The sequence below is a fragment of the Sinocyclocheilus anshuiensis genome, unplaced genomic scaffold, assembly GCF_001515605.1.
Source record: "Sinocyclocheilus anshuiensis isolate Anshui unplaced genomic scaffold, SAMN03320099.WGS_v1.1 scaffold524, whole genome shotgun sequence".
Taxonomy (NCBI): Eukaryota; Metazoa; Chordata; class Actinopteri; order Cypriniformes; family Cyprinidae; genus Sinocyclocheilus; species Sinocyclocheilus anshuiensis.
The window spans coordinates 2,808,902-2,826,655 of NW_015555703.1; the positions used below are offsets into that span (position 1 = coordinate 2,808,902).

A 17,754-nucleotide genomic window follows, 5' to 3' on the forward strand; every position below is an offset into this window, starting at 1 on the left:
TGTGTGTGGACCGATTAGAGAAAGAAGATCGATATACAAAATGAACTTGCTGCTGGGGGAATTAGATAAAGGAGGGGGAAGAGAAATCTCTTATTCATGGCATTTGCCGTATTGATAAAACTGCATACACTTTTCAAGCTCTATATGTTCACTTTCACAGGAATATATATTTGCATTTTATATTTTCTTGATAGAGTTTGTCCTCCATTTTGGGGTCATGATCACTTTGTCAGGGTTTATTATGTGATAATGACTGACCGCACATTATCCTTTGTTTATTGTACAACAGTAGGATGAATGACATGACCAGTGATGCACAACAGAAGTGTATATTTAAAGATCTGCTATCAGCACAGGACAGTGTGAGATCTGCGTACGTTTGTTTTGTTGGACAGAGTTTGTTACTTGAAAAGCAATGAAGGTTTCAGAGTGTGACTTGATGTTATAAATGGAGAACCAAGGAGATTGTGTAAGTACTTGATTGTGTTTTAGTGAGTTTGTGTGGCGGCTCGTGTGTATTGCAGGAGAGCGGTCAGATCCTCAGACGTCCCATTATTGATCTGTCTCATTGCAGTGCACGTCAATGACAGCGTCTCTAGAGGATTCTTGCACAAGGATGGTTAAAGTTCAAACCTTACAGCTGGTAGGTTGAAAATAATCGTAAAAATAACAGCTCGGTGCAGGTCAACTATCATTGAGTTAATTCACAGTTGGCTTATGTTTGACTCGTCTTTCACCAAATTTGAGTAAAACTTGGTAAATATACAGTTATGTAGTATAAACTTTAACTGCAACATCCTTAATCTGATGATGCAACAACGTGATTGCATGAGTATTCAGGTGTATTTTGCGTGAAATGTGGTTCTGCCACATGTGCACTTACTTATATTTGCATAGACCCTAAAACATACAGGATCGACATATTGACTGCATCTAAAACATAAATTATTACTGAATTAACAACTTTACAGACATACAAATTTTTAAGAAATTCTTATTTAATATATGAATGTTTAATTCGTGGAATTAATAAGTTAATTATATTGTATTTATGATTAAATGCAAATTTATTTAATTTGATATTATAAAATGTCATTCTGCTCTGTGTGACTTCTGCTGCCGACTCGTTTTAAATGATTACATAATTTTAATCATGGCTAAACTTTAAAATCTTAAAAGGAATCGAAGTTCTGTAATCATTTTATAATTACTTTTCATGTAATATTTATTTTGTTTGCCATGGGACACACAAAGAATGACCATAAAATACACAAAAGCACCAGAAAATGATCATAAAAGTAATCAGTTTTATTCATGCACTGTAATCCAAATATTCTGAATCCATATGATGAAGTCTTTATTCAGCACTGTAACCATCAAATCCAAATCTCTAGCAAAATTTCCACTTGCCATCCCAAGAAACTAGCTATGCATATGCATATATAATACTTTCAGTAGGTCCATGTTGTCCTGCTTGAATTTTGAAAGAGCTTTAGGACAAACCTTGTAAAATCCACCTGTCAAACAGCTATCAATCTTCTAAACAGTTCAGCCTCTTCTGATTAAACAAAGGTTAAACAACAACAACAAAATGTCATTAATGCACAGAAAAAATATCTCAAAAGGCCTTATATTAGTTTAGTGTTACCACGAATTATCAGCTGTCAGTTCATCAGACTGTGGTGAAATAATAGAAGGATGCAGGAAACCTAGAATCATTTTTCTGAGTGCCAATGAACCAGTTTGCCAAGGAGACGTGATGAGATGCGTGCAGAAATAATTGCAATTTCTCTTGCTGGAGAGTATTTTGAGCAGCCAGGTTTTGAGTAAGTACCAGTTGTCAAAAGACAGAATGAATACAAAATTAAACACCATTCTTACCAAGATGCTGCTATTGTTGTGCTTGTGAGACAGTGATCCATTAGATAGATGCCACGTCCTTGAGGAACAGATTCTCAGAGCTCTGTTGCAAAGAGTGAACTGATAGTATGATGAATGCAATAAATACCGTTTTGTGGCTTTTTAATGTGTTGTGACCGATCGCTGTAGCGCCTCAGTTCAAGCGGCATGTGAACCGATCATCACTTCATCTTTACTAGTTATAGCGCGAAATAAACATGAACGAACATCAGTAGCTATCTTGTTTCAACCGCGGAAAGACGTCAATACACCATTTTTAAACACCATTTTTGGTGACACCAACTACTGTCCTGTCTGGTTTGTTTGTCAACAAGATCACCTGACCATTTATTTTAGTATCGTAAGGGTCCATATTATTGCCTTAAGGGTACATACTATTATTCTAAGATAGTAATATGCATTCTTTAGGGGTTGCTGTAAATGCATGTGCCCACTGTGCACATTTTCCTGATGCCACTGTGGCTTGGACCCGTCATCTCTGCTTGCAGATATATTAGCAATAGTCTTTCTCTTGTTCAGAGAGAACTTGATAGAAGATAATGAGTACAAACTAGTTAATTCGACATGCTGCGAGTGCCCTGCCAAATCTGGTTGGCAGGCTGATTGTAGACTGTACTGTTTGTATTCATTATATTCGCACATGCTTTTGCAATAATGACCAGCTGATAGTAGCCTATATTTGGGCTGCTGGATAATTGTTAAACGGTTGATCATGATTGTTCTGCGATTTCACGATTGTTAATCACAATTATTGTGTTTTAATTTTTTTTCCTACATTTCATCAGAATTATTGCACTTTCACATAAGCACAAATTAAGAGAACCTCAATGGGCATGGACTGCTCATGGATTTAGTCGCAGCAAACTGTGTGAAAGAAAACAGACTGGCTGTATTACACGTTTATTTGAACAGAATATCTAGAGATCGCTAACATGTTTGCTGGTGTTTTCAGCTCATCAGCGTTTTTTCTATAATGTTTTCTGTGCATATGCATATGGTTGCATATGTTTGAGATGAACAGTCAGTCAAACACATGGAGCTTTTCTTTCTCCACTTCCTCAATACACTATCAAACGCTTTACAACAAGAATGCATTGTTGTTGTCAAAGGCCAATCCATGACAATTTGTCTGCCACAGTGGCTGGTAGATACAATTACCTTCAGTCGCCTGCTCATACTGAACAAAATCAATGTTTGTTTTTTTTATTTTGCTAATAAAAAGTAATGCAGATACAATCAATGCAATTATTGCTGAAAAATGATCTCTGTGAATGTTGTTTTAATACGTCTGTTTGTCTTCTGGGATAATGTGAGAATAGATCTTAAACTATTGATGATCATCTCTCCTCCTGCTACGCTTGGTCCATCAGATCCAGATGCTGCTGCTGCTGAGATTGAGCCAAAGAATGAAGGAAATGACCGTCTGAGGAACCAAATCTGTCCTGAAGGGGAGGAAGAGGAGGAGGAAGAGCAGGTGTTTGAGCTCCTGAACACTCTCACTCCACACAAGAGTCATCAGTGTCACCTCACAGGTAAATAATAACCACGCTATATAGATACTTCTTTAAAGTACACACACAACATCACTTCAGGCTCTAGAATTGCATGATGCACGAGTCATATAGACAATTTTTAAACTGTGCAGATGCAAAAATTAATTGGACAACCCCCTCAGAATGTGTATTATACAGGAGAGTTAGCTTTAAAATGGTCAGAATTTGGAACATTGACTGATAAATGTTGACATGTATTTAATAATGTTGTATGTAGCTAAACATCTCTCTTTTTTATGTTTGAATACTGAATAGTTACCATTTTTATAACACCAAAAAGGAGGACACTTTGCAGGATTCGTGAAACCAGGATAAAAAAAATGAAAAATAATCCAAAACGGGTGACAAAAAATAAACATTTCCATTAAGGGACAAAATTTTCCCTCTTAAATTGATTTCCAGGGACATTTTTTTTTTACTTTTATAAGGGCAGATTTTCTAACGTTATTAAATGTATGCATCATCTTTCACCTAAATTCATATATTTAGTCAATAAGTGCAATTAGAATAATGAAATACTATATACTAATACAAAATCCATCTTTGCGCTGCAGAAGTGCCACACAATGCAGCTCAGAGATGCCATGAATGCATTTACACTGCAGTCACATTTGCTTAAATTATGTTAAGAGATTAATGTTTTAAATGTAAAATATACTAAATATAGAACTATAAAATGATATTTAAATATTAAAGTAAAACCAGCAGTAGGTGGTGACTTAATGAGTAAGTCACTGATTCACTAACTCAACCGATTCGTTCAAAACGGCTGATTCTTTCAGGAATGAATCAAGTGACTTGCTGATTTCTGAATCATGTACTAGCATTCCACTACTACTGCTATTTCTGTTATAAAAATATGCTAAAAATAGTAAGAGTAGTATACTAGTATGCAGTTTCGACTTTAGAAACTACAGTATGTTTATGACTGGCTTACTGAATCAATGACTCATAAACGCTGAATCATCAAAATCAACAAAACACCACTGTGTTGATCGAGAGATGCAGTGCTTGGCAAAATAGAGCAAAACTGTCCATATTGACAGTATTGTATCAAAAATATACTTGAACTTGAACATAATGTTAACAATTATTTATTTATTACATACCATTGAATAAAATATAAAATAGCGATCTTAAAAGGAAGATAGATGCAGACTTGATATTATTTCAAAACTGAAAATGATGGTATTATATTGAGTTTCTTTATATTATTATATTGAAATTATATTATTATATTAAGTTTCTTTCTTCTGCTGAACATGAAAGAAGATATTCTGAAGAATGTGCATAACCAAACAGTTGACGGTAGCCATTGACTCCCTTTTTTCCAAACTATCAAAGGTTACCATCAACTGTTTAGTTACCCACATTCTTCAGAATATCTTCTTTTGTGCCTTTAACACAATGTAGATGGCACTCAGATCTGACTCGTGTTTAGATGCAGCACATTCTTGCTTCATTATTATTTGCATCCAATGTTTTATTGCAGTTTGTCTCTTTGGAGTAAACTTCTACACAGACAACTTCGACACAAACATTTTTGGTTTGGTCCCTAAGTTAGAGATTGGGTTTTTGTAATTCAGTACTTCTGCGCAATTGATTTGGCTGGATTTGATCAGCGACTCCCTTTGCTGACTTCTGCCATCAGAGCAGCCCCTCATTAAAAACCCCTATTTCTCTGACAAATAAGTCTTAATTGTTCAGTACTTGAGACGGTGGTTTAAATGAGCTCCCTGTAGAGGCCAAAAAGAAGAATGTAATAGTCATTTGGGAACGGTGCATATCTGAAGAAGAGCAGAAATGTGCAGGTGAAAGCAGGTTTATTAAAACCACGCTGCAATGAGGAGCTCACATTCACTCTTTCTGATGTTTTCACAGATTAAATTCAGCACAAAAAGACTTGAACACACTCATTCAGCTTCATTTTCTTCACAAATAACATGTGCAGTGATTAGACTGACTGCGAGTCTTGCGAGTCTTAAGAGAACAAAACACAGTAACAGCTCTTGGTTCATTTCCAGTTGCAAATCACTAATAGTCATAACTTACTGACAGTTCAGTAATCACATATTCATCTGGTGACAGATTTGTTAGACAAAACCAATAGGGTTATTATAGTTAACTTAACTTTTTTTTTTCTTTTTTTTTTTTTTTTGTGTCTCTGTGTCTGTGTGTGTTGCCAGAGAATACAATGCATTCAAGACATGTTGTCTCTGTAATATTTTGTTGTGCTCCTTATATCAGGTAGAATATATTTGATACTTCTTCGTGAATAGTGCTACAGGGAACCCCGACTAAGGGTGGGCAAAACAAATTTCCGATTTTCATGAGAGAATGAGACACAAAGACAGAGGCAGTGTCGCCTCGATCAATGGCTGCCGTCGTCTCGGCCTGGTCCAGAGGAGCTTCAACACCTCTCTGTGCACTTAAGTCATGACCACTGCATTGCGTTATGGGAATGGGCTGATGGATCCACCCGTGTCCCTGAAGTGATTGGACTATTGATTGTGCTAATGCAGAACTGCAGAGAGAGAGAGAGAGACGGCTATAGGAATGTGTCCCGCAGGACTTGCTGTCTTCCACAGGAACAGGAAAGGAAGAATGCTTGCACCCTCCAACATTCCTCATACTGAACCCCTACCCGATGGGCTGTTTTCCCACTGTGAGGTGCAGGGCTGAAGCGCTGCGTCCCCAGAGAGGGTGTCTTTCTGCCGGGGTAGGATGGTAGAAGTGCTCCCCAGAGTGGGCTGGGATAGGAATGTTTACCCCTGAAAGCTCTCGGCGTCGGTGGGGTTCTGGCTCCGGCCCGGCTGAGGATTGAGTTTCTGCGGATGGTTTCAGCATCCTGTTGGTTCAGCCTCTGCTGTCCTCAGGGAGGCTGGAAATGCAACAGCTGTCCATCTCCACATAAACGCTCAGGGATACAGCTCCTCAAGGTCACCAGCATAAGCTTTTAACCGATACTTCTTTGTGGAGTTGTAAACTGTTACAAAGCCGGCTTATCCAGTTTATTATTATTATTATTATAGGCTGCACCAATAAGGATTAAGCTTAAAGGAATAGTTGACCCAAAAATGAAAATTTGCTGAAAATGTATTCACCCCCAGGCCATCCAAGATGTAGTTGAGTTTGTTTCTTCATCAGGTTTGGAGAAATGTAGCATTGCATCAGTGTCTCAGCAATGGATGCTCTGCAGTGAATAGGTGCCGTCAGAATGAGAGTCCAAACAGCTGATAAAAACATCACAATAATCCACAAGTAATCCACAGCACTCCAGTCCATCAGTTAACATCTGGAGAAGACAAAAGCTGTGTGTTTGTGAGAAACAAATTCATTATTAAGACATTTTTAACTTCAAACTGTTGCTATTGGCTAAAATATGAGTTCTCTATCCATAATAACAGTGACAAAGTTGTCTCATCTGAATCAGGAGAGAAATCTGCACAGATCAAGCACCGTTTACAAGCTGAAACAGTCCAAAAACAGCTCTAAACAAATATGTGGGTGAATTTTGATGTGAGAGAGAACAGGAGATGGAGTATTTTCACTGGAGGAATTGTTATTATGGATTATGGACTCATATTTTGGCCAGTAATTATGGTTTAAAGTTAAAATGTCTTAATGATGGATTAGTTTATTCTAGTCTTTTGTGGAGTGGTGTGGATTACTTGTGGATTATTGTGATGTTTTTATCAGCTGTTTGGACTCTCATTCTGACGGCACCCATTCACTGCAGAGCATACATTGCTGAGACACTGATGCAATGCTACATTTCTACAAATCTGATGAAGAAACAAACTTTTTAATTTTGGATGGCCCGAGGTAAATTTTCAGCAGATTATTTTTTGGTGAACTATTTCTAAGGTGAACTATAAATTAAAGTTAATCTGAAAAATCTTCCATTCAAACATTTTTAAATGAAACATTTAAAAATCCGATTTACATTTAAAAAGTTAACATAAACGGCCTAATCAACAGGAAAAATTCAGTGAACTCCTCCCATTATCTTTTGAGAGTGAAATATGCATTTAGAGTCTAATAGAGAACAAGTAAGTTTTGGGAAATTGTTTATATGTGTAATGGATCTGATGAACCCACTGGCTGAGGATCCATTTGCGAGAGGTTTATTGATAAAAGTTAATGCACTATATGGTGGTCTATGAAGTACACAAATCAAAGTGCAGACACACTTATGAAATAATACTCCAGTAAAAGTGTAAGTACTCCAGTCTACCTTTAAATGTATACCGATCTTTAAGTGCTATAGTTTACTTCGTTTCAATTTCATATTCTCCGTTCTAGTGCTTGAATGCCTGTTTAAGAAGAATTAACTAATCATTGATGAATGTGACGAGTGGGGGCCGAGAGCCGTGGGAACGGAGCGAGGCCGGTGGAGTAATTGATAATGAGCGGTATTTTTATTCCTCTCTCGTCTCTGTCTCTCCTCATCCTTCCGTCTCCTTTTCTCTCGCCTCGTCTGTCTGTCCTTACCCCCAGGTACGCCGTGGCTGCCGTGATCGGCTCCCCCAGAGGGGGGAGGGGGGGGGAGTAGAGCGCAGTCTCGGGAGTACCCCCCGGCCTGTGAGGGGCGATGGGGGTATGTGACGAGTGGGGCGGGTGGAGTAATTGATAATGAGCGACACCTGCACCACTCACCGGTCTCAACTCTCACGGAGGAGCTCCGGAAGGATAAAAAGGAGGAGTGATGACAGTGAAAGACGAGAGAGGACCAGGCCTGGAGTTTATTTTGTGTTTTGTGTGTGGCAGTCGTCCGTGAGGGGCTGTCGCTTTACTTTCATTTTGTGTTTGTTTATTTGATTAAAGTATTTGAACGTTCGCCGGTTCCCGCCTCCTTCTTCCCGAACTATGAACGTTGTTACAATGAATTAATCAATTCAACAATTTGAAAGTACTGGAGTTATCTTGCACTTGGCATTGTTATTATGAATGTGTATCTGAATGTGTGCCACAGTCTCAGCGTGTCCATGTAAAAGCCAAAGTGTCATTAGATATTCAAAGCAGCTCCAGTCTCAGGAGACATATCTATTCCTCTTCCTCACTCTCTCTTTTTCTGTCTCCTGAGCATCCTATCTTGCTCCATATAAACTATTCCTTGAGCTTTGTCTACCAGCCATAGCTCATCTCTGTAGAGATGCAAATATAGAAAAAACAAGAGAGCTATTGTTCTATCTGTCTTTCTGGACTTGAGCCAATGGCCAATGAGTTTCCACTTTGCTTCCTCTAGAGTGCATTAGTGCCCACCTACTTTTTCAGTGGCGCTTCTTCCGGAAGCATTTTTCCCATTCGTTTTTCCCATATGGATCGTACAACCTTTGATTTGAAGCAAAAAAGTAAATTAGACACAAAGACAAAGGTACAGTACAATAAAGAACTATAATTATAAAAGGGAATTAACTATAATTCCATGAAACATTGCGGATCAAATTTAAAATAGAAATAGAAATATATTAATTTAAAAGTGGTTTGAAAGCATAGGAGACTGACTCGATTATGGCATGGATGGAGCTAAAGATCTCTTTTGGCGCACTTTGCTCACTGCAACTCTCCGATTGGTGGAATGTTCTGTACAGCATCATGCAGATTTTCTCCACAAATTTCCACTATTAAACATGATTATTTTAAAAATAAGTGTAATTAATGTGAATAGATGGGTTTGACAAAAGCATATACAATCAGTTAAAACCTCAGAACTCACAACAGGCCTGCCCTTAAAGGTTTATCAGTTAATGCTAAAATCAATATCCCTATTGAGAAAATAAATGTTTAGTTTTTAGTTCTGAAACCTGACTGGCAGCAACTTTATCAAATGTGAAAACAAAAAATATATCAGTAAATAGAATAATTGAATACAAATCATACTTTGTAGAAATTTGATAGCATCACAATCAGTTAAATTTATTGACCCATTGGATATTAGCAAACAGATTTGCACCCTGTGAAACCTTGCTGAACAGACAATATTTGAACAAAAAATACAACTGCACATGTCAATAAGACAAGGTCTTGATCTTCTAGATTGGTGATTGGCTGTTTTATTTGTTTTAAGGCGGGACTTACTTTACTAGAGCCACAATATTGGGCTTTCAATTTCTCCCATTCATTGTGATACCAGTGTTGCCCTTCTAGGGAACTCGTGCTGCGTCCCCTAGTGGACACTGTGGGGGACTGCCGCCAGCAGGACCGGTGTCTGAAGCATGTGTGAAACAACTCCAATCCCATTGGCCCACGCAGCCAGTGACGTCACCAAATTTTGTTGTCTTCAGGAGCCGTTTTTTTGACAGTGCGTGTGAAGACGTTATGGAGAAAACCAAGTGAGCGTTTTAGAAAGTGTGTGCCTCTGTGTCAGAGGTTTTATGACACCCGGGGACACACACGATCTATGCATTATGTGTCTTGGTGAGGAGCACACGCGTTCGGTGCTTGAGTTCTCTGAATGCACTCATAGTGAGAAATTCTCAATGAGAAAGCTCTGTTTGCGTTTGTCCCTCTTTTCGAGGGATGAGGGACAAGCATCTGCATCTCGCAGCTCGGGTCCTGCTGCTGCCGAGGCACAACGTAGACTCAGATCGTGGGGTTCGCAGGTTGAGCTTGCAGAAAAGTTTGAGAAGGATATGGACCTTCTGCTGCGAGCTCGAGCACTCGGTGGGATTCAGACGCTCTTTCTCTTGGGTCATCTGATTCCATGGATAGTGCTACATTGGGCTCATCTAGTGAGAGTAAGGACGTGGATGTGGTTGGTGATGGTGATGAAAGTGTGAGCACTGAATCTTCCCAACCTAGCTCCAACCCGTTTACCCGTATATGGGTAAATGCCGGAGGTAATGGCGCACGGTACTAAGAGGCTTGATTTAGTCTGGTTACGCGAAAGGCAGAAATATCTTAGAATCTTCTGAATCTTAGAACTGCTTCGAACGAATCGTTGGAAAATCAGGTGACATTAAATGCATATTTTGAGAAAACGAAAGGGTTGTTTGACCTTGCATGCATGTAAACCTATTGTAGGAGACTCCCAAAACAATATCAGGAATCTTAAAAATTGCATAATAGGGGCACTTTAAGCTTAGTCAGGTAGTAGGGGTGGGCTGCCCCCCCTTCCTAGGGTTTTTTTAAGTGGGCAGTCCCCCTGGGCCCTGCATGCTGCTTTGGATCATTGTAACATAGCCTTCTGAGGATAGCTGTGTTCTTAGCTTGGTTAATGGGATGTCTCTCCTGATTGGCTGGGCTCCCCATTTTTCCGAGTTATGTTAGTGGCCCGAGGTGTCAGTGGCTTGCCCCCTTTCTGTGGAAAGGTTCGGTGTATGTCTGCTGCTTCCCTTGGTGCTCTCTCACCAGTTGAACAGGCATGTGCCGCGACATGGCTTAGTGGGCATTCTATTCTCCATAGTGCCCGCTAGAGAACGCAGCGCGAGTTTGCTAGAAAGGGAATGTCTCGGGTTACGCATATAACCATGGTTCCCCGAGACACTGCCAGCAGCAATTACTCTGCAGCTCTCGCCTGGTCGCTCACTGAAGCTAAGCAGGGTTGAGCCTGGTCACTACCTGGATGGGAGGCCTCCTGGGAAAACTAGGTTGCTGCTGGAAGAGTTGCTAGTGAGGCCAGTAGGGGGTGCTCACCCTGTGGTCTGTGTGGGTCCCATCCTTCGGATGAGACGTTAAACCGAGGTCCTGACTATCTGTGGTCATTAAAAATCCCAGGATGTTTTCGAAAAGAGTAGAGGTGTGACTTCAGCATCCTGGCCAAATTTGCCCATTGGCCTCTGACCATCATGTCCTCCTAATCATCCCTATATACTGATTGGCTTAATCACTCTGTCTCTTCTCCACCAATAAGCTGGTGTGTGGTGGGCGTTCTGGCGCACTATGGCTGCCGTCACGTCATCCAGGTGGATGCTGCACACTAGTGGTGGATGAGGAGATCCCCCCCCTCACAATGTGAAGCGATTTGAGTGTTTAGAAAAGCGCTATATAAATGTAATTAATTATTATTATTATTTTTACTATTATTATCGCCATGCCTAGGACTTGCCTGTTTTCACGTCTCCTTCAGAAAAGTAAGTTAGTGACGTATTCTGTGACATCAAGGACTATGTGGGCCAATGGGATTGGAGTTGTTTCACACGTGCTTCAGACATCGGTCCTGCTGGCGGCAGTCCCCCATAGTGTCCACTAGTGGACACAGCATCTCGTTCCCTCTCGGGAGCCCTGGTTACATGCGTAACCCAAGACAGTCCGTCTCAACATGATATTGTCTCTGATTGCAAGGCTTTCTTGCAATGAAAATTTATTAAGAGGCACAAATGATTGATAAATAAGAGCTTAAGTGTAGTCCAGTGGAATATAAGTGAGTTCATGGGATATTGGTTGAGCAGATTACAAGACAGAATGCTATGTTTGTTTGTTTTTTTACATTGTGAGAGCAGAATAAATATAAGATGCTGCACACTAGTGGTGGATGAGGATATCCCCCCCTCACAATGTGAAGCGATTTGAGTGTTTAGAAAAGCGCTATATAAATGTAATTAATTATTATTATTATTTTTACTATTATTATCGCCATGCCTAGGACTTGCCTGTTTTCACGTCTCCTTCAGAAAAGTAAGTTAGTGACGTATTCTGTGACATCAAGGACTATGTGGGCCAATGGGATTGGAGTTGTTTCACACGTGCTTCAGACATCGGTCCTGCTGGCGGCAGTCCCCCATAGTGTCCACTAGTGGACACAGCATCTCGTTCCCTCTCGGGAGCCCTGGTTACATGCGTAACCCAAGACAGTCCGTCTCAACATGATATTGTCTCTGATTGCAAGGCTTTCTTGCAATGAAAATTTATTAAGAGGCACAAATGATTGATAAATAAGAGCTTAAGTGTAGTCCAGTGGAATATAAGTGAGTTCATGGGATATTGGTTGAGCAGATTACAAGACAGAATGCTATGTTTGTTTGTTTTTTTACATTGTGAGAGCAGAATAAATATAAAAATCCAAGAACCTTTAAAAACAGACTATAAGAAATCTCGCCAAAGAAAGTACTTGTGATACAAATGGTACATTAAAACCACATAATGATATTTTAATTGTAATTTACATTACAAACGGAGCACCTATCCTGTTTGTGAGACTTGAGTCATCCACAGACCGGTTGTTCATACATCTGAATTGAATTAATTTCAAAGTACTGTAGTACTGTATGTACTATATTTGATGAAGAACATATAGTACACCTTGAGCATTAATAAACTGTGTTCTATAAGTATACAATTTTGTAATATGATACTTATATATTTGTATTTTTGACAATTTTTGACCTTGTAAAACCCTGACTGAATGCTCATCAGCAGATTTGCAGCTCTTAATTATTTAGTCAGTGACACAAATTACCAGGCATGGAAATTTATTAGAATAGACAAAGTAATAAAAAAAGAAAGAAAGAAAATCAACTGGGCCTTCATTGAAAACATACAAGGCTTAGGTCTGGGAATCCTGCCCTGGCGCCACCCATTCTTTTTAGTAGCACTTTCTAGCTTCAAAACACAAAACAGCTAATTGCTAACATATTTGGAGATAATATTTTGCAACAATTAAATACTTTTTTTCAAAAACACTCCTATCTTCGAATGTAATCCAGCAGCCCCATTCTTAATTCAATAACCTTCATGCATGTTTGCAAACACTGCCTGTGCTCAACACATTTGTCAACTGGTTTCTCGTCCCAGATATGTGTGCTCTCTCTGAGTTTGCTTGCATGGCTGGAAGCCGTATTAAGTATTAAATGTTTATAAGTCTGTGTCTGGCCGAGACTGAGCTGGTTTGTTCTCTCTCCCTGTTTGACACGTGACTGCAGACGAGGAAAACTGTTCCACCAGTCTGCCCATAATGTAGAAGAATCAAGGCTAATGTATCATTTACACCACTTTATACTCTGTAAAATGTTATACTTCGATTCAGCTGATCTATGTAGCTAGCTATGGTTAGCATTTAGCTAGCTAGCAGGACTTATTTGGCAACATAAGGAAAACAGCACATCCTGATGTTGGGATTATTTTACAGTAATTGTTGTCTTATGGTGCATTCTCCCATACTTTAGTTTTTGGGACTATATCTTCTAGTGCAAATATGCTACTTAGTGAATTTGCCTAATTGACTATAAAAATGTCCTTAAAGGGTTAGTTCACCCAAAAATTTTAATTAGCCCATAAATTACTCACCCTGAAGTCATCCTAGGTGTATATGACTTTCTTCTTTCGGACGAATCCAGTCGGAGTTATATAAAAAATTGTCTTTGATCTTTCAAGCTCTATCGTTGCACTCAGCGGGTGTTGCAGTGCTTCGGTTCAAATGACGTGAAATAAAAAGCACCCTTCCACAAAAAAAAAGTGTCTCACACGGCTCCGGGGGGTGAACAAAGGCCTCCTGTAGCGAATCGATGCGTTTTTGTAAGAAAAATATCCATATTCAAAACGTAATAATCACTTGAATCTAGCTTGCGCTCACTGTTTTAAACGGAAGCAGCTCCGGGAGCATGACGTATGAGGTCAGCTTTGGGCATGCGCCGGTGCGTCTCGTGAAAACCAACGTTTGTTTACAGGATCAAAAGAAGCAAAGTTTCCTTACTTTAGTCATTGGATGCAAAATTCACTTTTGTTGTTGTTTGCACATACATGTGTTGGAAGTGTGTGTACACATCCACCCTATAATGATAAAAATCCACCCAGTGTTTTTTTAAAAATCCCCTTTCTCAAATCAGGCTGTTCTGAGATTCCTGTCAGAGTGACGTAGTTCTGCACAGGCCGCTCCCATGATCGTTGATTGACAAGTCCGTCTTACCTTAGACCCACCCTGAGTGAGCTGTGAGCTGTCCGCCATTGTGTCGACTCCGGTGCAGGGGAAGTCAAGAATGTCTCCTAAGCGATTGCGATGTTTTGTTGTTGGATGTAATAATGAACATCGCAGTCGTCATTTACTCCCAACATCTGAGCCGCTGAAGATGCAGAGGATTAACGTTACTTTCGTTTTTGAAGGGAATGCGCCGATCCCCGATCTACCTAAATGCGTTTAAGTTCGCGCGAATCATTTGTGATCCAGCTTCATCTACAGAAGTAGTGAGTATAAGGGTTTTTTATGAATCTTTGCAAATCGCCTTTCCTAATATGTGCTAGTTAGCCAGTTTTGTGGCTGAAGTTTACAATCTGCTCGTCACCCCATGGAAGAGAGGGGTGGGGTCAGCAGAGCTCATTAGCATTTAAAGCAACATGGACTAGAACAGCGTGCTGAAAACAGAGCTGATTTTGACAGGGTAAAAAGGGTGTTTTTTACACTACCATTGAGAAATTTCAACCAAAGTATGTTATAGACTTTTCATTAAGACCCTAAAGAATCATATCAACTTGTGGAAAATGGGCATCCGATGACCCCTTTAATATTTGTATTGCATGGTAATAATTTATAAAAGGCACTTAAAACCATGTTATATTGTACTATACACTGATGCACATAGTGCCTTATATATCAGAGCAGACTACTCAGAGATCTCAGTAAACCTCTCGCCTGAGGATGGCCAGAGATCGGCTGCACACAAAAGCTCACTGACACACCTCTACCTGTATACTGTCTGCTTAAATTCAGTGTACGTCCAATCAAGTCTCAGGGGAAAACGCAGCTAATTCTTATGAATTCATTTAAAATTAATCATGATTTTTAGAAAAAAATAAGCACGAAGGTCGACCCCTAAACATAATGTTAAATTAGTTGTCTTTTTCTCTCTTTCATCTCTTGCTTTATTTTTTGTCATCTTTCCACTGTGCCAGTATGTTTATGTTTGTCTCTTATTGCATTTTTGTAATATGTATTAGGCCTACTGTTAAATAGTAATAATAAATCATTGATGACAGAAATGGATATAGCAAATTTCATAATGATCAGCTTTTCACATATTAGTACCTAGTAGCTGCTGAAATTTGATTGGCTGCTGGCAGCCATTTTTGTTGGTTTGAAAAAAGTAAATGTGATTATTATAGCGGCACCTAGTTACTGCATGGATGTGTGTATGAACACCTGGGTAGTGGGTGGAACCTACAGAGTTTTGGGGCTTCGCCATTTACAGTCTGACACCCACATGACAAACATAATAGTTTTCCAACACATTTGGTGCCTGCACCCTGAATACTTAACCATCAATGGGGAGTAACTAGATCGTAAGAAAATGTACAAATTACATTTAAATACGCCACTAATTAAACAAAACAAGTTTTTGTCTGTATATCTCTCACTGGACTCTGGAGTAATGACTGATGCTGCAGATCTCCAGTTGACTGAGAGTGATTGTGAAGTACACATTGGTTTAGATTTGCTACTCATGATTGCTTTAGACAGTGTTTGAGTTTGATTTTAAAGGGGACATAACACACACAGTTTCACCCAATCACCAATTCACTCAATATTAACATTCACCCAATGTTAATATTGAGTACCTATAGAGTAGTACTGCATCCTTCATATCTCCAAAAAGTCTTTAGTTTTATCATATTTATAAAAGAAAGATACAGCTTTACGATTCTCTCTGGAAGAGGCCGAGCTCCTGGAGGCGCGCCGTGGGCGGAGCTAAAGATTGACGAGCACTTGAGTGCTGATTGCCAACAAAACAGACATTTGATGCAGTTTCACTTACCGTCTGCAGTTCTGAATCATGATACAATTCAGTATCAAACGATGTGCTAATCCAGTGTCGAACTGGGCTTTGTTTATAAAACGTTCGTCAACAAACACACTTGTGAAACTGCGTTGCTGCTCCGGAAAAACAAACTGCATCCACCGTTTACATAACGTTGGGTTCTTTAGGAAGCTGAACAAAGTTATCTTTCCCTTACAACCAAAAACACACTTCTTTAGAGATATTCTTCCCGAGCAAGTCCCGTGCAGCGCTGCTGAATGAATCACGTTGATGGGCGCACAGGCACTCTTGCTCTCGCTCTGGTCGATGTGTGTGCGAGCGCGTGCTTCCGGGAGAAATGCCCATATAAGGAGTTCCACCCTCATCTACGTCATGAAGAGCCACGATCGGAAAAAACTCTCCGAAACTTGTACGAACCCGGAAGTAAGATTTTTAGCACAGAAATACTCCGTCATACATCCAAATGTTTTTTTTTTTTAAATTTTGTCCATGCTTAGCATGAGAATCCAGCTCTTTAACAGTGTAAACAACTCTGAATGCATGAAACAGCATTGTACCCCCCCTTTAAGCACGCATTCATGTTTAGCTAAGAAACAACTAAGGCTCATCCACCATCATAGATGTATTTTTACATCATAAACGTCTATTTCCATTATCTGTGTTTTGCTGATGTGTCCCTATTTGTTAACGTACCTCAGTCTTTTCTCTCGTTTCTCCTGTTTCGTCTTCTCTCTCCTCTGGCCTGTTCAGTATTCTGCTCTTGTCCTATGTTGAGTGATTTTGCTCAGACACGTCTAGCTCTAGGTAAAGGGTCCCCAGAGAGCGCGCTCTCAACCCCTGGGTCGCTGCATCATGAATACATTATGATCCCCCGTTTCTTTCGGTTGCCACGACAGCACTTTCTGAGCCAGCGGCCGATGAAGATGGTGTCAATACCGCTCACTTCTGCTCCTCAATCAGACGGCAGACTCTATAGTTTTTCCATTGTCATTTTAACAGCGTTTGCGTGTTGTGCTGTCTTTGGGTCAATAAGGGAATGGCTGTACTACTGTACTTTGTTTATAATCGTTTTTTAATTGTCTTTTTTTAAGCGTATGTATAAAACATGGCGCCTCAAGTAGAGGACGTTTTCCTGTAAATGGCCAGTGTGTGCACGCTCCGAACACTTCACTGAGCAATCTGTCAGCATGTCAGCAACACATGTTTTGTAAAAAGCTTCCAGTGGGAAAAAGAAGCCGCTCCTGCCAGACCAGAGAGGAAATGCTCCCCCCTCTCTCTCTCATTCTGGTGGGTTTTCTAATGCTCGTATGTTCAGCCCAGAACCGTCTCTCTCCTCCTCCCCTGAACTTCAGAAATTTGAACTGCAAGACTCTTGGGGGACTTCCAGCTCTTTTCTTTTTCTTCTTTTTCTGCTACTTCTTCCTCTCTCGCTCGGATGAAATGGTGGAGATATATTGTAGCCGGGGTCCCCAAGCGGTCTTCTCTAATACCTGAATTTCTATAGAAACTGGAAATTACCGGCAGGATTCTTCGGGGACTGTTTTATCCGCAGCAGGATGAGGGAGGCCAGAGCGGCGGGGGGGGGAACACCC

General features: G+C 40.0%; 1 protein-coding gene across 1 annotated transcript in view; it reads left to right on the forward strand.

Annotated features, from left to right (window-relative positions):
- The window catches only part of LOC107671707 (zinc finger protein 521), an 87,046-nt gene that overhangs the window by 12,027 nt on the left and 57,265 nt on the right, over positions 1-17,754 (forward strand). Inside the window, exon 3 of the mRNA XM_016464637.1 lies at positions 3,291-3,452. Within this exon, the coding sequence (XP_016320123.1) occupies positions 3,291-3,452 (162 nt within the window). The remainder of the gene's footprint in view (positions 1-3,290; positions 3,453-17,754) is intronic.